The sequence below is a fragment of the Chelonoidis abingdonii genome, chromosome 8 (genome assembly GCF_003597395.2).
Source record: "Chelonoidis abingdonii isolate Lonesome George chromosome 8, CheloAbing_2.0, whole genome shotgun sequence".
Lineage (NCBI taxonomy): Eukaryota > Metazoa > Chordata > Testudines > Testudinidae > Chelonoidis > Chelonoidis abingdonii.
This window is the reverse complement of record NC_133776.1, coordinates 91,619,966-91,642,158: the sequence shown is the minus strand read 5'-3', so window position 1 is coordinate 91,642,158 and position 22,193 is coordinate 91,619,966. Positions and strand designations below refer to the sequence as shown.

At 40.7% G+C, this 22,193-nt stretch overlaps 1 protein-coding gene across 4 annotated transcripts in view; it reads left to right on the top strand.

Annotated features, from left to right (window-relative positions):
* The window catches only part of GRIA3 (glutamate ionotropic receptor AMPA type subunit 3), a 212,731-nt gene that overhangs the window by 147,639 nt on the left and 42,899 nt on the right, over positions 1 to 22,193 (top strand). For all 4 annotated transcript variants that reach the window (XM_075068839.1, XM_075068838.1, XM_075068840.1 and 1 more), the window contains 2 exons: positions 1,039 to 1,415; positions 10,734 to 10,932. In XM_075068839.1, the coding sequence (XP_074924940.1) occupies positions 1,039 to 1,415; positions 10,734 to 10,932 (576 nt within the window). The remainder of the gene's footprint in view (positions 1 to 1,038; positions 1,416 to 10,733; positions 10,933 to 22,193) is intronic.

Below are 22,193 nucleotides of genomic sequence, written 5' to 3'. Positions count from 1 at the left end.
GGTGCTTCATCCTCATAGTAGCCATTTGATTGGCCTTGATTTTTACAGTGAAAATGCCAACTGTGCTAAACAATGTTGTCTCAGCTAGGTGGGAAAGTCACTGTCTCATATCCCATCATAACGTTTCCAAACTTTATTCGACTATTTTGCTATAATTCAGTGGGATTTGGGTGCCTACGTTCATTAGCTCCTTTGGAAATCTCAGCCTACATCAACAAATCAGTCTGAGCTGATCTTGCTAAAATAAAAAAAAAAAGCAAGAGAGAGAAAATCAAACCATAGAGAACCACAGAATTTGTCCATTATGTCCTCAAAGCACACAGACACAGATAATCCCAGACACAGATTATCACTGGTAAACAACAAAAGCAACAGGGGGGAAACTCTTGTCATGTCATAAAGCTTCTAGAGTGTGTGTAAGAGCAATATAATAACAAGCGTTCTCAGCTAGTCCTGATATTTCCAGGTGTAATTATTATCCCTTCCCAGAATTTAGGGAAAAAATTAACAAATGCCTTGTTAAGGAATCAAAATGGACACTAAAGGCCTGTCATCAAAATAATCCACATGTGATTTCAGTCCCCAGCATCATGGTGTTGAATGACAGATTTTGGCTTTATGACAGTTTTAATGAGAGTTTATGGCTACTCGATAAAGCAAAATTGAGTGTGAAGATTATAGTAAGACTCTGTTACATAACCCTCTTCATCTTCAGGAAGTACACAATCATTTCATTGGACAGCTCACTTTCTTTATCCATATTAGTTGCAGAAGATATGTAGCTAGGTTACGCGTCCCTTCTTCATTGTGCCCCTCATAGAATTATGCATAATTTTTATTATTAACTTTCTATCAGTAATATAATGTTCTTAAATCATTTTAATGATTCCAAAACACATGCAATTTGCAATGAAATTCTAACCAATGTTTCTTGTAATTCTTTATTGGCTTTATCATTTAATTATTTTGTTTGAGACTATAGATTGCAATACGTGGTGACTGTTTTGTTATTAACTCCAATATATTCTCTCTTTTCAGAGAGCAGACATAGCTGTTGCTCCACTCACCATAACGTTGGTACGAGAAGAAGTCATAGACTTTTCAAAACCTTTTATGAGTCTGGGCATCTCCATCATGATCAAGAAGCCTCAGAAATCTAAACCTGGCGTATTTTCCTTTCTGGATCCTTTGGCTTATGAAATTTGGATGTGTATAGTCTTTGCTTACATTGGAGTCAGCGTAGTTCTTTTCCTAGTCAGCAGATTCAGTCCTTATGAATGGCATTTGGAAGACAACAATGAAGAACCGCGTGACCCCCAGAACCCTCCTGACCCTCCAAATGAGTTTGGAATATTTAACAGCCTTTGGTTTTCCCTGGGTGCCTTTATGCAGCAAGGATGCGATATTTCTCCAAGGTTTGTTCCATACCACTCCATCACCTTTTTGCATTTTATGGTCATATCCTGATGTCATGGTGCATATATGTTACTTTCTCAATTTTTTCAGTTCCAAATTTTTTGTTTAACATTCCATCCAATGCTAAGCTTCATCATCAAACCACTACGCTTATTCACCTGGTAAGCGTGTGAGTGGCGTTGCCTTTAATGCCATTCATGCATTTCTGCAAAAACTTATATACACCATGTTGAGACTGTAAAATGCATAGGGTTTTACATTTTCAGCAATGCTTGGAGGGCTACCGTGTTTTTGCTGCATATCTCATTTTACGGTCATCTGCTTGGTGCATATAACATATTTATTTTTCAATGCAAAATAAGAACTGCTTCAAAAACCACATGCAACAGCACTTTAAAACACCTCCATGCCAGTCTCAGCTTATGCTGCCTTTTTAATTTTCCTTCGAGCTTTAGTTTTCTGTGTGTTTCCATTGCACCATCCATTCATCCATTACTAATTTGTTTACTATCACATATATGTTCATTTCTCCATATGTGCATCTCTAAGAGTTGTTATGTATTGTACTGTATGTGCATCATTATGTAAATCTAGGCTTGTCTGATCTCTTTGTGTTCATAGTCAATGTGGCCTTCTAATAAGTGTTACCAGTTTTCATAAAATTACTTTTTTTCATGCAAATAGTCTTTCTGAATAAGCCATTAGGAAAACGGATTTGATGTTAGCTCTATTTTAATACACAGTACTGATATTACGTAGAATTTAATTGCTTTTTAAAGAAAAATATACAAAGCACTGCAGAGTGCTCAAGTTCTCTTGCTTGAACAATGCATACTTCAAAATGTTTTTTAAATAAAGTAATAGTAAAAATGTTTCTATTCATACATCATTAAAATATATTGGTGACGTCTATGATAAGCACTAAATCTACATAGCTTTACAGTAAAGGATCGTAACTGGTTTGTATAATAATATTTTTAAGGTCAGTGTATAGCTACCATAATTATGAAAAAAAGAGACTCATTTAGTAGAAACAATATGCCCTTTCCTCGTTAACAAAGTTGTGAACATATACACCTCTACCCCGCTATAACGCGGTCACGGGGAGCCAAAAATCCCTACCACTTTATAGCTGAAACCCCATTATATTGGGATAGGAGCAGCAGGGCTCTGGCGGTGATTTAAAGAGCTCCAGGCTCCAGCCACTCTGGGGAGCCCCAGGCCCTTTAAATCGCCAGTGGAGCCTCGCTGCCACAGCCCTGGGGTAGGGGCAGCAGGGCTCCAGCAGTGATTTAAAGGGCCCGGGGCTCCCCACAGCAGCTGGAGCCCCGGGCCCTTTAAATCGCTGGCGAGCCCCATTGCCACAGCCCCGGGGTAGCGGCGGCAAGGCTCCAGTGATGATTTAAAGAGCCCGGGGCTCCCCACAGCAGCTGGAGCCCCGGATCCTTTAAAGCACTGCCCGAGCCCCGCTGCCACAGCCCTGGGGGTAGGAGTGGCAGGGCTCCAGTGGTGATTTAAAGGGCCCAGGGCTCCCTGCAGCAGCCAGCACCCCAGACCCTTTAAAGCACCGTCGCAGCCCCGCTGCTGCTGCGCTATACACGAACCTATGTTATATCGGGTCGTGTTATAGGAGGGTAGAGGTGTATTACCTTAGGGAACCAAATGATTTCTCAATAAGCACTCGTATTCAAAACAAATAGAGCCCATTTCCACATGCTTTCTGTGCCCCTCTCAATGTGCAGACAATGCCTAATTCTTTGACAAATTACCTGACTTTCGTAGCCTATATAAAAAGAGAAATCTTGAGTGTCATCATAGCCCTGTTGAAGTCAAGGGCAAAATTCCATTGACTTAAACGGGCCAGGATTTCATCGCTTATAATCTAGAGTTGATCCTGACCCTGCACTCCTTTCACACTCAAATCGCCTATTAATTTCATTAGGGATTTAGGACATGTAAGGAGTGTCGAGCTAGGTGTGGTATATTTGAAAGCTAGCAATTTCTATAGTTTAGCAGTGAAGAAAGAGAAGTTGATTACTGTGATTATTTTTTTTAATTATGTGCACAACACATTTTCCTAAATATGTGCATACATTAATGTTAGCAAGAAATCTGTTGAATGAGTCAGTGTTCCAATGTGCTGCCTGATTGTAGATCTATAGCGTTTAGCCTGTTCCTCATGTCTATGCACTATGTTTGTGGTTTAGTCCCAAAATCTGCACCAAAACTTCGCCCCTTTGCTTGCTGTTAAAGATACGGAGCAGTGATAGCATTTAAATTGCTGTTGACCATGTGTCTGCCCAATTTAAAGGACCGGAAATAAGCACTGGGACATCACATGGAAAGCTGCAGGCATTATGCTGTTTCCACTAGACCTGTTTATTGACAGTAAATATAAGTGCATAGGGTTTGGGGGGGGGTTAAGCTCTCATGTCACTCTTTGACCTGTTCGGCCTTGTATATTTTGCATAATGAATTGAATATAGTCTATCTTTATCAATGCCACAATTATAGGTGACTTGGAAATACCAAACATACACAGATGGCAGTAAATATGTCCAGCCATAACTTTTAGCTTAATATTAATACATGAAACATCCATTGAAGACGTCGTTCGGTTGTTTTGTTATCTTTAATGATAACAGAAGGCCAGACAGTTAAATGAGTTTTTACAAAAAAAAAGTAAAATGTTTTAAGTTCCAGAAACACTATTACTTTGAGCATTGAGCTGATTTAATGTCTAGTTTATTTTCCGTAGAAAAGGACTATTCTCAAGCATTCCATTTTTGAATCCATACCTTTGTCACGAAGAAACATCATTCATAGCCCATTGAGTATGTTGAATGTTTCATAATATTTTATTGGCATTAAAAGGGATTCATTCTTCCATTGTGAGTTTGCCTGAATACATTTCTTGTGTGAGAGTGTACAGCACTTTTAGAGAGATGCCGACGAGCATTCTGGAGAGATCACTTTTGTGCTTCCTGATAAAGGCTCTTTCAGCTACCTTTGTGTGGAGTAACTGTGACATCTCTTGGCTAGTTAGATCTATGATGGGTGAGTATTTTTTGTGGATATTCCAGAGGATATATCCCTATACTCTACTCTCTGTGTTTAATAGGATTTGTCTAACCTGAATCAGATAACAGCTGCTCGCTGTGTTCAGTACATCCCTCTATGGAATCAACATTTGTTCCAGCTGTTTTGTTCTGCTATCAAAGACTACTGTGTTGTCAGCATAGTGAGCTAAAGTATTGAGAATCCACTCGTGGGGGTTCAGACATAGATTATCTAAATGGAGAATCTACCCAGCAACAAAAAGCCACACAAAGCACAGTCAAATTCATATTTGTTTTGAGCAAAATCGTTTCCTTGCCGGTTCTACGAATCAATGTCAATGTTTTTTGTTTAAAAGTATTGCATGAGTCTGGTAGGTTAAGGCTGTCGAGTTCCAGGGACCTATTTCTTCCTCTGCTAAAACCAGGTGACTCCTCCTAAAGGCATTGGGAGTTGCTTATAGTGGGATTTTCAAAAGCATGTAGGCATGTAACTCCCGTGGAGTTTCTGTGGCGGGAGAATGGGAGTCAGAACTGGAAATGCTGTTATTGCAATCTTTCATCAGCTGGGGTTTGGGTCATGTGGTCAAGTCCTGTGCAAGCTTCTACCTCATGCAGCTCTATCACACTCAGTGAGCTTGCTGGTGATGTAAGTGCAGAACTTGGCTCACAGTTTAATGTATAGCAGATTACATGTATACTTGAAAGAAAAAGTGGCTGTAGAGATTCAGATTTTGCCCAGAGGAAGTTCAGTGTTTTCCAGTCAACCTTGTTCGTTCTTATATTTGATTAATCTTTTATTGGTAAGAAGAGGCCAATTAAAAATGGATGTCTGCAAAGCCAAATTTTTCTTATAAATTTTATAGGAAATAATAAACATTTTTGTGTTCAAGAGCAGAGGAAAAATTCAGGTGCTTTTGATTATAGATAAGAATTTGTTTCTGTATATTACAATTCTGCAAAGTGAATGCAACTTTTACATAATGTTGTGTTTTTCTCTTGTTGCTAATTTGCTCTCATTTAACTCCATGCTTCCTTTCAAATTTCCTCTCAAGTTATGCTCACTTTCTGTTTACTCCCTTTCAAAGCACCTCCTGAAACCCTGTATTGATAATGCTGTTGTTCAATTGCCATGTCTTTGTCTCAAGCTCAGTATGAAGTAGCTAATACCAAAAAAATCATTTACAATGAATGTTGTACAGTTTGCCAACTCACTGAGGAAATGTGCATGTCATAAAACATCAAAGGTTGCTTGTATTTTTTAAACAAGAGCTTTTTAAACAGCAAAGCTGCACACTTTGTACAGGTGTGACCTCTCTACAATGGTTCTTGTAGGTGTTTTAAGTTGTAATCCTTTTCTCTGTAATTGTTATCTGAGTAATGGACAATAGGTTATGTGACAGCTCAAGTAAAATTATAAGTAATCTCTTATTATCAGCCTAATTTAAATTCAGAGTTTGCGTGTTAACCCTATTTTTCCTCAGCCCTCTGCACCAACCCACGCAGTGAGTATAAGGAGCCTTCATATCAGCAGATGGAGTTGGGAGGGAAAAATTCTGTGATGTTATTTTCCCTACAAAAGAGGCTGCCAGACCCTGCCCAGTTGCATTCTTTGGCTGGCTGGACTAGACACTGGCTTTCCATCTTTACTTTCCTCAGAGATTTTTTTCCAACCAGTCCAAATCACCACTTGTAGCTACTTTAAGGTAGGTTGCTTCAGAGTGGTGGGTGTTTAATTTTTCTCTGCATGCTCTCTGGAGCACTCCGGGGAAAACAGCTCTATGGTTTCATCCAGCTTTTTCTGAAATGAGCTCAGCTGTTGGAGTGAACAGAAGCTCATTCCAGATTTAACAGAAATAGATCAGAGAACTGGAGAACTAACCTGTTCCTCATCCTCCAAGAACCATCTCTTGCACTTCACATCCCTTAGGAAATCCCATCTCTTTGAACAATCTCACCTCCCTTCATCTCATCACTATCTCAATGCCCAGACTCTCCAGCCCCAGAACTGTCATCAGGTATTTTATCTTGTGTCTGTTTGTCTTGATTTTTATCATTATAAGCACTTTAAGACAAGACCCGCTTACCTTTCTGGGTGTGTACAGAGCTGTATAAATTATTATATCATCATATGGCTCTGTGGTTTCTCTGTTCCTGTATTGCTTGGCTTTCTGACTGGTAGCCCAAACCTGGAGTCACTAGAGAAATATTAGTAACATCTCCTGCAGCAGGGTTCATTTTGGATTTGTTGTACTTTCTTGTCAAAGGGCCCAGGTCGGTTCTTCTTAACCTGGTTCTGACAAGTCCCAACTTCCGTTTGGGTAATGCTCAACCTTGGGGCTTCCTCAGTGGATGTGCTGAGATTTTTTTATTTTTGTTTTGGCAGCTTGTAATCTGAACTCAAAGCTCTGCCCTCCCTTAGCCACGTAGGATGTCATCCTATTGCTAACACGCCCTCACAGATACTCACTTTATTTCTCCGAGGTACATCTTAGGCCAGGTCTACACTACGAGATTAAATCGATTTTAGATACGCAATTTCAGCTACGAGAATAGCGTAGCTGAAATCGAATATCTAAAATCGATTTACTCACCCGTCTTCACTGTGCGGGATCGATCCGCGCGGCTCGCTGTGTCGAATCCGGAAGTCCGGTCGTCTAGCTGGAGTTCTGGAATCGATCAAAGCATGCTCTGGGATCGAGATATCGCGTCCAGACCAGACGCGATATTTCGATCCCCGAGCAATCGATTTTAACGCGCCGATCCGGCGCGTAGTCTAGACGTGGCCTTAGACAAATTCCTCAAGCTGCTCCACTACGTTGGCTTGACACAGGTGTAGCTAATCTTTAAAGCTCCCTTTTTAGCGACCTTCTGTTTGGGCAGACGGGGCTGGAGCTTCAAGCTTTTTCACTGCTCATGTTATCAGAATGAGGTAGTGGTGAAGTCTGTTCCCACCTCCCCTAATTCTGTGTAGGTGCCTGAGAGGATTAAAAAAGACTCCTCATGCACTTACTGCAAAGAGCCTTTCTTATGGACTTTACAGGAGAACTGGAATTTAGAAAATCAAGTCACCTATTTATCCTTTTGTGAGGCCCCAAGGAAAGCTTAACAGCCTCTGTGCTTTGTGTATCTTATTAAGCTTATGCTGTCCAAAACACTGAAGGTTTCTGTCATAGCTCAGGTCTTGAAAGCCATCTCTTCCTCATGGGCAAAGAGGCAATACTTCCCTTCTAGAACTGAGCAGTGTGGCTGCCTGAACAGCCTTACCTACTCTTTCACATCATTACAGACTTGATGAAGTGCCCTCTGCAGATACTGACTTCAGCAGGTGGATGATGTGAGCTATAATCCATCAGTTTTGCAGTATCTTTGGATACCAGCCCACGGCTGTTCTTGCAGTGGGATTTGCTCTTGATGTTTCCTGGGCTAGAGATATACTGGAGAATCGCAACTTCATACTTGTTACTGTGATTTCTCCATGTCCCTCTAACCCAACCCAGATTTCCCACTCTGTTTCCATTGTTTTGGCTGTATTTTTATGAATGTATATTTTGATGTTGAGTTTTCTTAGAACTGAATAGAATTTTTGTTACTCAGGAATCTTCTCAGTGGGCAAGGCCAGCCAGCCCCCCCTTTATGAGGTTAGGGGTAGGGCTATAGCACAAGAATATTGCCTTTTTCTTATCTCCATCTGTTGGTAGGCAAACTTGTACCCACTGCCTGGGGGAGGCACAGAGGGGCTTGAAGGAATCCAATAATCAGGTAAGAATTTCTCATCTCTGCATCAAGGGCAAGAATGGTCTGTCCGCTATAAACCCTACTGCTGAAATTGTCTATTTCTTTATCACTGCAAAAGATTGGTGTCTACTGACACTTTTTCTTGCATACTCCATGTAAAAGATCATTAGCAATTACATGTATAAAATTCATTATATATGGTAGGGTCCAAATCATAAAAATAAATATTCTTAGGGCTTTTCATATGTCATGCTTTTAAAAAATATGAAAACTTTATGTTGTAGGCGGGGGTTGGTTTTGATTCTTTCCCCCCACCCATCTTCTATTCAAAATAGACACTTTTCCTTGTTTATAATACTGAGAGGAAAGAAGCCTTAGCTGTAAATGTTTGATAGGACATTTCTGTACACATAAATAACAGACCAAAAAAAAAAAAAAGAACATTATTAAGTTTGCAAAGTCAAGAACTCAAAATTTAGGAAATGCTAGAATTATGGTTGCCAGTGCACGTAAAGTTCCTCGTTTCCTCTATTCCACATAAAACCGAGGATCATTTTCAGAGCGGAAGAGATACAGGTTTGACAACAGGCATTTAGCCTCAAAACCCTGTATTAGTGCATTATTAGTCAAACAAACATTCCTCAATGTGTGGTAAGTGCACTGTTCCAAAAGTAAAATATACTGCAAGTGTCCCAAATGGAGCTCTGTTTTTCTATCATTTCTAGTGAATTTGTGATGTAAATTTTGGGCTACAGAATCAAGGTCCATGGACTTTAATATATTTGGGACCTGATTCTGCCTCCACCTAAATCAGCGAGAACTAGAACAAGTAGTTGAATAGATAATTTTGTACCAGTCTTCTGCAGTGTTACTGATCACAATGTCATTGATCAGCAGGTGCTTACCTTTGAGTATGAACATAGTCTAATTGACTTCAGTGAAACTACTCACGTGCTTAAGTGCATTGCTGGATTGGCACTAGAGTGCCCAGTACCTTGTGTGACTATGCCCTAAAACTGGAGTTTTGCTTGAGAAAGGAGTACAGGATTGGGTCCCAGACAAGCATTTAGGCCCTTATGCTCAGCTAAGATCCCTTGTCTACAATGGAGCTACACTCTTTTACACCAACTGAGGACTGATCTTTTATTTTACAATTATTTTATTTTTTTTCTTTTGCATTTTTTAGAAAGGTAAGGGAAAAAACAGGCAGTGATTAGATTTTTCACCTCACTCCTGTGCTGCTTTGGTGGTGTGGGCTGAGATGGGAATGTGGCAGACCCAAATTATTGAATAGTAACATGCATCATTTGGAACAGTGGGTTTTAGACATGCACATTTTAATTAAAATACAATATACCAGAATGTTTCCTTATTCTAATGTGAGGGATTCAGACTCCCTTAATTCCCACTGAGCCATGGCATTAGCAGACCTCATACTGCTCCCTTGGAGTAACTCCCCTTGTGCAGGCCTCAGTGGGGAGATTATTTATCTCCAAGTCCTGCATGTGATCAGCTAACATAGAGCATTGGATGGGACTTTTCTGCCCACTAGCTATCATTGATCTTCTGCAGAATGAGTAGGGAGGTGCGGGAGTGGGAGAGTTCCTGTGTTCACCGACCTTCTGCTTCCATTGGTCAACTGCTGTTGACCTATTCCTGGCCCCTCCAATCCCCATAGATGCCTTCCTTCATCTACGTATAGTGCCTGACTTCTGGAACGGAAGTGCCTGCTTCAGGTTCTGGTTCCTTTATAATGCATACCCAGGATATGCCAGGCAGTAATAACTGCAACAATTTTTCCTTATTAATAAATTACAAATTACCTTATTTATACCATGTTACACCTGTGTATTTTACACAGTAATTACACACTACACATCCAATTAACTTTTGAAACACCCTGCACATCACCTGACTCATTCTTATCTCGGGACAAAACTCATAACTAGGTTTTGCAAGGACCAAGCAAGAAGTGCACAAATAGAGTCTTCAAGCATTAGTGGTATCATCTTCGGCTTTATTGCTGAAACTTTTCTCTGTCAACTTCTGGCCTCATTAAAAATTAATTCAAGGCCAAAATTTCAAGAAAGTGCTTTCATTTGTGTCTATACAATTTGTATATGTCCCCACTTGTGCAGATATGCAGACACACATGCACTTACTCTCAGATCTCCCAAGACTTATGTCTGTACTAACAGTGCATAAAATTAAGTCATCCCATTGAAATCCTAGTTTAAGTCTTGGCAGGATCGGGGCCTTAGAGACAACTCTTGAGCTCTGTATTCAGTTTTCACTCAAACAGTGAAACTTCTCCTAAGTAATGCCTGGGTAAGGCTATCCGGAGTTGGCTTATGATCATCCATTTTATGCGCACAAGAAAAATCTGCAAATATAGTTTTTTGTGCACCAAAAGTGTTGTGCATGCAGTCCCAGTTTAGGATGCTATAATAAAAATGGTGCTTCCTTTCTAGAAGACAAACACAGAATGGATTAACAATTTCGACCCTATCTGTTTTACCATAGATCTCTCTCAGGACGAATTGTCGGAGGAGTCTGGTGGTTCTTCACACTCATCATCATCTCTTCTTACACTGCCAATCTTGCTGCCTTCCTTACTGTGGAAAGGATGGTCTCTCCCATAGAAAGTGCAGAGGATCTGGCGAAGCAAACTGAAATAGCCTATGGAACCTTGGATTCAGGATCAACCAAAGAATTTTTTAGAGTAAGTAGTCTGGCTTATGGCAGCTTTGTTAAACCTGTATCACAGTTTTCGTAAATAATAAATGTCTCATAAACAAGATCCTGAGTCTGCAAGCACTTATGAATAGGCTGAACTTTGCTTCTTTTAGTAGTTCCACTGACATCAGTATGTAGGATCAGAAGCTTAGAGCAGCTGGGTTAGTTACCTGGGGCAATTTGAGTAGCGAGGCAGCTCCCCTCCAAAAATCCAATATTGCAAGAAGAGTTTTGGCTACCCAGTTTCAGAAAGAAGCTCAGCATGCTGTGCAGCAATATAATGGCCAACATAACATTTACAATAAGACCCTTGGAGCAGTGACTTTGAGTGTTTCACATTTCCAGCAGTCAATAAATAATAATTAGAGCTTTCAATTTTGGCCTGTCTTTGCCATAATTAAAAAGCAGGATGGGAAGCATGCTTTTGCATTTTTATACAATAAATTGCATACTGGAAATATTCAGTATTGTACAGAAATCTGCTCTGGTAGTATCAAATACTATAGTTGCACCCAATTTCATGCATTAAAACATTACAATGTTGACTCCTCTACCACTGTTGATAAATGCTGACCCTTTTAATGGTGACCTGAGTGTGTAAAATTTTGCACATTCTGTTTAATGATAAACCTTTCACCATATACATATACAGACACCATCTGTATAGAGAGAAAAAGTTTATGTTTCTGGCAGCCTAGTATTAGAAATCTTTGATGCTATTTACAGGAACTTCACTTTTCCTACAGGAAAATTCTGCATCTGAATAGCTTGCACCCATGAATATAGAAAAAGGAATTGTTAGGGAGAGTTCTTCATTTTCTTAATAGTCTGATGTAACGTGGAAATCCCTTCTCAGAGCAAGATCAAAGGAGCAAGTGTTGGTTTTTTGTTTTTTTTGGAAAGGATACAAAGTGTAGTAAACGTATGAATACTTTATTGTGCTAATAAGAGTCATGGGATGTTCTCTGATACTCTCCTCACGCTAGGGGACAGCAGGGTTCTAAATGAGGATGAGCTATAAAGAGCTGCCGGCTCTGTCGAGGCATAAAGAAAAAATGGGGAGGCAGGAGAGCAGAGCACTGGCAACAGAGGGAGAAAACACGAAATTCTGCTTTATGTTAACGAGGACAAAAGGGAGAACTGGTGGCACAGCAACTGGGCCCTCTCCGTCCTTTGTATGCACTGTAAGTGGCATTAACCAATGCTTGTCTACATGTTACTTTCCTGGAGAGCTCTGCATTATTTCAGTGGTATTATTAACTTCCTGAGAATAACCAATTTGCTTGTCATGCTGGAGCATAGAACTAATTGTTGTATCCAGTCTTCTTCCATTGATTTGAGAAGGAGAAAAAGAGTATGTCTTTATGTGAACACACACCTTTAATAAATATTTCATTATATGATCTCTATTAGCTCCCTGACTTGATCATAATGTTGGCTTAAAACTCAGAATAACTCAGAAGAAGTTTGGAGTTTCCGAATGCCTGCTTCATAGATTATATTCACTGTGTGCTTTGGGCTTTGTCTACACTAGGACATTACAGCACTTTTCTCAGCCCTGCTGGGAGTGACAGAGGAAGCAGGAGTGTAAGCTGCCCACAGGCTATAATCTCGCCCTCACCACATTAGCACTTCCCCCTTTGTAACTACCAGCAGAGCTGCAGCGGTGTAAGCCAGGAATGGGCAAAATGCTAACAATTCCCACTGTAGATGCATGCGTAGAGAGAGGGGGAGGGTAACAGACTTTGCAGCATTGGACCAGGAAGGAAATAGTCTTAAGACCCACGACGGAAGCGTGCATGTGATAGGTAGTTCTCTTTTCTAAGACACAAAGCTAAATATTTCTCTGAACGCTCCTCTCAAAGTAGGTGAATAGAGCCAGATGAGCAGTACGGGGGGGAAATCCTGGTATTTTTTTCTCTAATGGGTATAGTACAAGCAAGTTTCATCCGCCCAATGTCTTAGCTGCCTTTGAGGGTGAAATGTGTCCACAGCCCATTCAGTCCTTGGCCTCTTTGCTGAGATGGTTGGCAAGGTTTCCAGTTAGTATTACTGATGTTGGTGTTTTTTGTAACATGGACATTTATGCGGTAGGAATGGGACTGAGGCCAACAACTCATTCCACATGAATAGATGGTAACAACTTTCAGCCACTTCCGCTCTGGGCCGGTTCCAGCCAGGGACCTATTTTATATTGTTGACTATTTCCCCACCCATTGCAATGTCTTCCAGCTATGCACCATTGACGCTTGTAGATGAAAGCGAACTGTAACATCCCTTTTTTAAAATGTCTGCTGAATGTCGTCAATCTGACATTTATTTGAAAGTCATCACAGCAGGCCATATTTACCATCTTAACTAATTGGTGAGCTGCTGTTTAAGGATATTCATTACCGCAGAATATCTGACAACCAAAGGAAATGTGTGTTTTTGATGATAGTTGCTTATTTCTGATCAGAAACGTTTGGAGATTTATTAACATAAAGACTCGCATTAAAGTCTCAGAAATGTTTCTATCTTTCTCTAGAAAAAAACACTAACCTGGAAAGCAATTTCAAAAATGTATCTTCCTTCCTTTATGACTTTTATATGTTAGAACCAACATCTTCTAATCCATTCAATTAAAGTTTCAATAAATATGACCAGCACAGTATGGTATAATTAATCTACATTCAGCAATGAAAATGTCTAATATCCCATTCTAATTGGTTTCAGAATTCCAATATGCATATATTCCAAAGAGGTGACCTTTACAACCAATTAGTAATTCTTCTGTAAATCGGGCTGTATTGAAACTTCAGTAGAAGAGGAACTACACATTTCTAGACATTTACAAGTGTAAATTGCTCTTGAATTTTTTTAATTGATCACATGTGACAGCATTAAGGGGCTTAACAATGGGGTTCTGCTAAACAACATGTATAGACCATTTTAGTTTAATAAGTTGTTGATAGACTGACTATTTAGATTTTATTGAAAATACTTGAAATGGCATAAAGGTGTCACTGCTTTAGTGCCACGTGGTACTTTACAGAAGAACATACTGCTGTATGGGATGTTTAGAATGATCTTGTCATCTTGCGTTTCCTCCTTTTTATAGAGAAACTGAAGGCATCTCATAATCAGACCTCTAAAACAATGTTAAAGTAGTGTTTGGGTGGGAACTGGCTGGCTGTGTTTTTTTCTGGTCCTGCTGCAGGAAAGCCCTTTTGTCTCACTTCACAGGCCAGTTTTCATCCTCCAACCCCAAATTTTTACTGGTCCTGTTTTTTCGTCTTATGTCTTCAGGTACACATTAGGAAGGTGTCCCTTCTTAATGCCACCATGTGTGCCCGTCATGTCTTTACTCTATCCCATCACTTCCTTTCTAACTAATATTTTGCCTGAAAATTTTCCTATCTTACATGGTTTTGTGGCTGGACTGAGCACTTGGACCTCCCTTGCAGCAATTTCCACAGAAAGCTACAGATACTGCAAGTCCTAGTTTGCAAAACCAGGCTCAGAAATGAAGCCTTTCTGTACTAACCTTCTAGGCCGACCAAAGGTTAATGTAACACAGCATCCAATTTATAGTACCCAGAAACCCGTTTTAAGGATGCCACAAAGTGCAATACCTCTTCCTCTTCTCTCTTAGTTTCTTTCATGAAACCAGAAGCTCTCAGTAAACATGAGAGCAAACAATGCCTGAAGGACTTGCACAATCCCAGCACCAAGGGTGACCAGACAGCAAGTGTGAAAAATCAGGATGGGGTTGCCGGGTAATAGGAGCCTATATAAGAAAAAGACCCAAAAATTGGGACTGTCCCTATAAAATCGGGACATCTGGTCACCCTGCCGGCACCACTGAAGATGGGAGGCCAAAGGAAGCTTTCAGTTATGGTGCATTCTACACCTCCTGGGGCAATTTGAACCAGCTCTCAGTCACCTTTCAGACCTAATCCTGAGCTAACTGCAACCCAGGAGCTGGCCCAGTATTGTCCTGTGCCTACAGAGGAAGAAACTGTCATTAATAGAGGAAGCAACCAGAATATGTTCTGAAGCAGTAGCATGTGCTAACAATTACATTACACCACTTGTAATTTAGCAATCATGTTACAGGCAGTTATGCTTTCCTGCTGTAATACTGCATGAAGACAAAGAGTGCTGATCACTGAAATAAATTGTGTCAGAAAGTGATTTAGCAAACAGAGAGTGTCAAATATAAACCAATATTCCCATGCAAGATTTATGCATTTAATCCAATCAAACTATAACCTAGTGTTTTTGAAATCAGTAACAGAGCCTGCTAAAAATACCATGGAGAACTGCTTTTGAACCCAAAGGACTTCATCTGTAGCTAAACTCTGTTTGATTTCTAATTTCAAAATACAGTTTGTTTGCGAAGATATCGGGCATGTTCAGAGAACAGCATTCAGACAAATACTTTGCTCTTGCCTTTGGATAAAACTAGGATAAGGAAAAGGTTTCTGTGTTTTGGCATCAAGCACAAAGTGATCATAACAAATGCCTGACAAAAATATTGAAGTGTGATTACACGTATAGTCTGTAGCGAATGGAATATCACAGAAAACAGATAGCTTCCCAAATATGAGATAAATAGAGCTTTCAGATTTCATGCAGAAAGAGAGCAATCAGGCAGAGCACTGACTTAAACCTCCCTTAAATAGTCTGGTGAATCAAGGTGGTTGTTTTATTTATTCCTTACACAAGGTTTGGTGGGAAATGTATAGGTCAGCATTAAAACTGCAACTGGTCATTATTTATTCAGTGTTACTAATAACTATTAACTCCACATTTCATGGTGTATCTCTATACAATATTTGTATAGATTCAATATTTGTTTAAAACAGACTAGCACAGTATGAATTTTAAGTGTTTTTAATAAATAAAATATGGAAAACAACATATATACACACACTCAATAGAAAAACATGCAGAGTGTGTATGTATATATGTGGAGGGGGCATATACAAATGTTTATAAATGCGTATGTCTATGCATACAAATAGCAGTCTTTCCAGTGAGTGCATAATGAATAGCCTGATAGTAGTTATTTTCTCTAACAATCTGCTTCTTTTGTCTGATTTCCCTTTCTGCGCAAACAGTAACAAGCAATTTTAAAGAGAGGAGCAAAGCTAGTGTTACATACCTACAGAGCAATGGTTTTCTATGAAGTGCTCTAATTAAATGCGCTGTTGTCTTTACATGTTGGATTGAGAAAGAAAATGCCTCTTTATGGAAATTAAAATTAGCAGGCCATTCATTATCCACTCCTGGGACAGATGTCACTCCTCTGAAACCTAGGGTTAATAAGAATGGGCCCTTTAATAAGGAAGGCAGACTAGCAAGATTTCTAGCCAAAGCTTATACTGATTAGGTCTTAGTAGCAAGTGTTTGCATAAGTATTCACATTACCATAAACTATACAGCATGCACGCTTCTACCCACTCAGCTTGTGACTATAATTGGGCTTTTCAATGCACATACGTGTAACTATAATTTAATAATGTGAACTTACATATTTAAATAGTCATTTAGTTGCCAACAGCTTTGTGCAGGTGACTTATTGTATCAGGTCAGGCATAATATATGGAAGTGAAATAACACCGTATCAGATATAGCTGTGGATATACCGCTGAAGCAAAGCCGTGAGTGCCCCAGGAAGAAATCACTTGCTGTTTGAATGTTCTAGTTTTTGGAGAACAGCAATATCATAATGGTATTGTTCAAGACAACGGGGACACCTGGTTTCTCAAGTTACCGTACGACTTTATATAATCCTGCTGTGCCACACTACAGTGTTTGAGAGGGATTCGTTTAAAATACATAGGTGCTGACAAATTACCTACCACCCTGCTAGTTTTGCTTTTGCATAATTAGCAAATACATGAAGGTTTAGAAACTTTAATGGTGTGAATATGAAACATCATCTCATGCAATACACTGGGCTTGCTCCATCATTGCTTGGATATTGGCTTAGTCTGACTGGAGCGGAAAACTTGTCAGGCCTAACAGAGTTCAAATATCATGCTGAAAAATATTGTGCCATGGAAATTCATCAAGGGCCAAATCCAGAGCATGGCCTGAATGGCGGAGCTGGGTAATAGGAAGATACCCTGAGGATTCCTCCCTGCAATAGAGCAGGCATAGAGCCACTCCAGTGATGCATTTTAGCCCAAAAGCTGAAGTAATCTCCACAGGTCCTTTTGTGCCACTCCCCCATAGGACGGCACACAGGATCCCACCATCATCTCTTCTGGTGCCTGCTTCTGCATAACCCTGCTCCGACACAGCTGTGGACTCCCCAATTTATCCAGTCTCCATTTGCACAACAGAACCACGTTGGTTCTACTCCCAAGGGCACCATCTTGTCTAAATTTCCAGAATTTACTTTTCCATTGAATGTGAATACGCCTAGGACTGGTTCTGCTAAAGAAACATAAAAAAGTTTGAAAAAACCAGCCCCTCTATTGGTAAAAGGAGTCATTTTAATTTTGAGTTCAATATTGCAATGCGGATGAGTGGATGTCAGCAATAAAGTGCAGGGAGATGAATACAGGCTTATCCTGGTGTTCAGTATTGTGCAAGGAAAGGAAATTCTTTAAAACTCAACTTACAATCTATTACTCAGATGGTTATTGACATATCAATGAAGTGTAGGCTAGTTACAGCTTGAATGGTGATTTGTTTGTCTCTTTATATGAATTCAGCTCACTTGAAAAAAAATTGTCTTTTTAAAAAAGAAACGACAGCATATTATCTATTTCCTGCCCACACATCTTTTCAAAATGATATGGACTAGTGTGAATAAAATACTGAAGAAGGACTAGTAATGGGAAGCTTCTTTTATGGTGAGGGGAGTGCAATTGTCAGGGGAAAATTTGCAAAAGGTTACAGATGTCTGAAGGAAATTTTGGATTAGTGACTGAGCCATGATTTTTGCAAACATTTTCTGCCCCTTCCTATACACTTAGTCCTGACATTTGGGCTTCCACCCAATCTGACACCCATCAAGGCCCCTCTTTGTCGCCAGTCCTGTTCTGAGCAAGGATGGGAATATATAAGAGGTTCAGGTGATCCTCTTTGTGATCAGCAGCAGAGAATCTCTCCTCACGATCTCCTATAGGGTGGGTCTGAACTTAGTTACAAAGGTCCCAAAAGAAAAACAGGAAACCACAGATTTGAAGGCCCTGATTCTCAGTGACACCAGTTTATTCCTGAGAGTGTCGCTCCAATGACTTCAGGGGAGTCAAATTTCAAACCAGTGTGACAAGAATGAGGCAGAATGACTCTTCATCACAAACTCATAACCTTCACTGGGTGATAGGAAGATACCCAGAAGCATCTTTGGCTCTAAATATTAGAGCCCAACAGCCAAACTTTTATTTTATATACCTATGGGATGAAAAATTAGTATATCCCGCAATGCACAAAGAAATTCAGTACATACGACAGAGCCTTGCCTCAGACATTTGGAACTTGGTAGAATGAGGAGCTGGGATTAGTGAGGGAGCAGCACATGGTGCATATTTCTTTGGCGGGGGGAGATGCGACTAACTTTCATTTCACCAGGAGTTTTAAACCAGGGTGTAATAAAAACAAGATTATCATGTAGTGATAGAACTGACACCCCCTCCTCAATATAGGTAATCAAAGTGCTGGCATTACAAGTAATATGTAGCTAAAAGCTGCGGCATGTATCTTCTACACTGGCATAAAGTTTGGCTAGTTCTGCCACATGTTTTCCCATGCGACCTTCAGTAAGTAACTTAACCTCTCTGTACTTTAGTTTACTCATTTGGAAAATGGGACTTCAAGGGGAGCTATGAGACCTAATTTTTTCTTATTAGTAAAGAACTTGGCTATCTAGATGAAGGCACTAGAGAATTGCAATAATTACGTTATTAGTACAGTGTTATTATAGCAGCCATTATGTGCTTAACAGTAGCTCATATACAGTCTGTGGGCCTATCACTGGGTCATCCCCTGCTCTTTCAAATAGTGTCATGTGATTATTTACTCTCACCTGAGTATCCCACCAGGGAGAGGCAGAGAAGACATGTTAATGTATCATTCAAAGAACAGAGCAACTAAAAGTGCAGCAGCCACGCTGAATTACACTGGCAATTCACTGCCCCAAAAGACCAAGGTATTGGCCCTCTGCCTGATTGCTATGGGAGTTGAACCCTATGACCTTGAGGCCATGAGACCAAAGGAATCTTCTGGCACGCTTTTTCACATTTAGTTAGTAGCATCCACCTGGCTGCACATAAATTGTTGGAACCAGCAACTGCTATGGAAAAGCTAGTTGCATTTAAGAAAGAAAAACTGTGAAATATGAGAAAGAACAGTAATAGTTACACATGACTAATTAGACTAACAGCAGTGGCAGATTATCCAGTAGGTCCATGGGGCCCATGCCCAAGGGCCTCAGCCAATGGGGAGGCCCTGGAAAATGAGCATCCCAGCAAAAATCTGAAGCTGGAGACCTCATAGAAGCTATGGGGTAGGCAAGGGAAGCCCGAGTGCCCCAACTAGGGTTGCCAGTTTTGGTTGGACATATTCCTGGAGATTTCATCACATGACATAATCTTTAATTAAAGATTAATCTTCTCCAGGACAATCCTGGAGGGTTGGCAGAAGCGCCAGGCAGGCCAGGGGAAGCCCCAGTGCCCTGACCCCAGCTGCGGCCCCAGGAGGTGGCTGTGGCAGGGAAACCGAGCTTCTCCGGTCTTGGGGCCACAGTGGGGGGGGGCAGAAAGGAGCCAACAGGTTGCGGGGCTGAAGGGGGAGGGCGTGGAATGGGGTGGGACTGTGGGCAAAACGGGGGCAGGGTCATGGGGGAAGGGGCAGAACAAAGGTGGAAACACAGGCGGAAGGGGTAGGGAGGGGTCCCCCCTTGCTCTGGCCTAGGGCCCCAGGATCCCTTAATCCACCTCTGATTTACAACACTGTAGTATGCACCTGTAGATCTATATAACAGTAACACTGTATCATTCAAATTAAACAGAAACTGCACTCATTTTATTGTGGACATTAGCACAAGCAAACAGCCTTTCGGGATTGACTGCTCCTATAAAGTGAAAGTGGTTAAAAATGTCACACAAAGTAGAAGAGCATGTTAAATTGTGCTATTGTTGTCTCCTTGCTTTCTGTCCCTGCCTATTGTTCTGGCCAGGGTGCAATGGACCCTTGCTGTTGGCTTCCTTACCTTACTGCCCTTCTTTCTGGCATCCTAAGATTCATGGCCACAACATTGACTAACCATTGCAATGTATAACCGGCAAAGTCAACCTTAAAGAAAGCCCAAAAATATTTGTGATGCAACAAATACTAAGAGAAAACAAGATCACAGATGGCCAGGTTGTGACATATAACACTGAGTTACAGAGGGAACTCGAGGAGGGCTTGTATCTCCTAAGCCACTTTCTTGCAGCCACTGGTGAAAGGAGCGCAGAGGGGAAGTGGCCAAAATGTGCTACACACAGAGCCAGCGCTTCCATTTAGGCGACCTAGGCAGTCGCCTAGGGCACCAGGATTTGGGAGGGTGGCAGACTGCTCCGGTGGACCTCCCACAGGCATGCCTGCGGAGGGTCCGCTGGTCCCGTGGCTCTGGTGGAGCATCCGCAGGCACGCCTGCGGCAGATCCACCGGAGCCGCAGGACCGGTGAGCTGGCCCTGCGCCTAGGGCACCAAAAACCCTGGCGCCACTCCTGGCTACACATTTACTATCTTCAGCTGGTGGATGGTCCCTTGGGGGCCATAATCAAATGGTACAGTTTCCAGCATTTCCTAGACTACTCTAAGGTATATCAGGGTGAGAGCCACCTTAGAGCCAGCTCCAGGGAGTGACAACAGTTGTTTTCTGGTCCCACCATCCTATCCCAGTAAACTCAGCCAAGATTCGGCTGTGACTCAGTGCCTGCCAAATTATATGCATTGAAATTCTATTCCAAGATCTGCGATATTTTGTGTTTTTTCTCAAACCCCACCTACTGGATTCTTGTGAACATGTGAGAATCTCAGCTTTCTCTTTTTTTTTTTTTAAAGTACATTTCTAGCCTTCATTGTACAGATGAGAGCTTGAAAACATGTCTCCAATTGTGACCTAAACGTTCAGAAATTGGAAAAATCCAAAACATTGGAGTGTGTTTAAATCTCATGATTTTGGGGACCTAATTTGATATTTTGAAATGCTTGTGGGTGACAATACTGATATGCATAAGAGCATCTCAGATGTTATACCACATAGTCTATGGGGAAAGAATTCTCTAGTGCGTCTTCTGGGAAAAGGAGAAAATGAAGTAAGAATAATTTTAGCTATATTTTTTAAATAGTCTAATACAGAATATCTGAGGCAGCGTTTTTGAACAGGGACTCTAAGTAGAAGAAAGGATAGAGTATTCTAAAAAGAAAAGAACTCTATTTAGAACTAAAATATTTTAAGAATGGCCATAAAAATGTGGTTTCTTTCTAATGTAATGGCTGCACTCCTTTTCAGTTTTGGAAGAGACCGATAGGAAATCTGAAGGAGGAGACAAATATCTGCACAGAGGCAAAGATAGTATAGCCTTTGGAAGAAAGCACTGGTTCACCCAAAGATATTTTACTGTGAGTTAGAGGTGGATTTAGCTAGGGGTGTGTTATGGTTTTGGAAAATGTCATCAGGGTAAGTTTTGATGTTACAAAAACAAGACCAGACTTCATTAAGATTCAGTCCCATTTTCTTCAAACCAAGTTTGCTAATTCCTGATTTAGCCCATTTCTGCCATTAAGCATAATGGAAAAAATAATCTGTGATTGACAGGTAAGCAGATATGCCAAACCTGCGAAAAAACACAGAAATTGGGCTTGTTTTTGGCTTAATTGGCTTGTGAGTTGCTTGTTGGCTAGTTTATGGCTTGTAGCTTGTTTGGCTTGTTGCTTCTTTTTTTTTTTTTTCCTTAATCGGCTCCTGGCAAGCAGAGGCAAGGGAGGGAGAGAGTCAGGGGTTCACAGCAGGCCCACCATAGTCCCAGACTGCAGTGTTGGGGTTCTTAGGGACTGGCTTGTTTTGGCATTGTTTTGAAATGGGATTAGCTTGATTTTTGGCTTATTGTGGAAGTCGGGTGCTTATTTACCATGTGAAAGTTGGCAATTGTTCAGGTAAGTCTGGTCTATTTTTTGATGTGTGTAATATTTAAATCCAGCCTGGATGAAGCTTAATATTTATGTTGGAGAGTGTTGCATTTTTTCATTTAAAATATC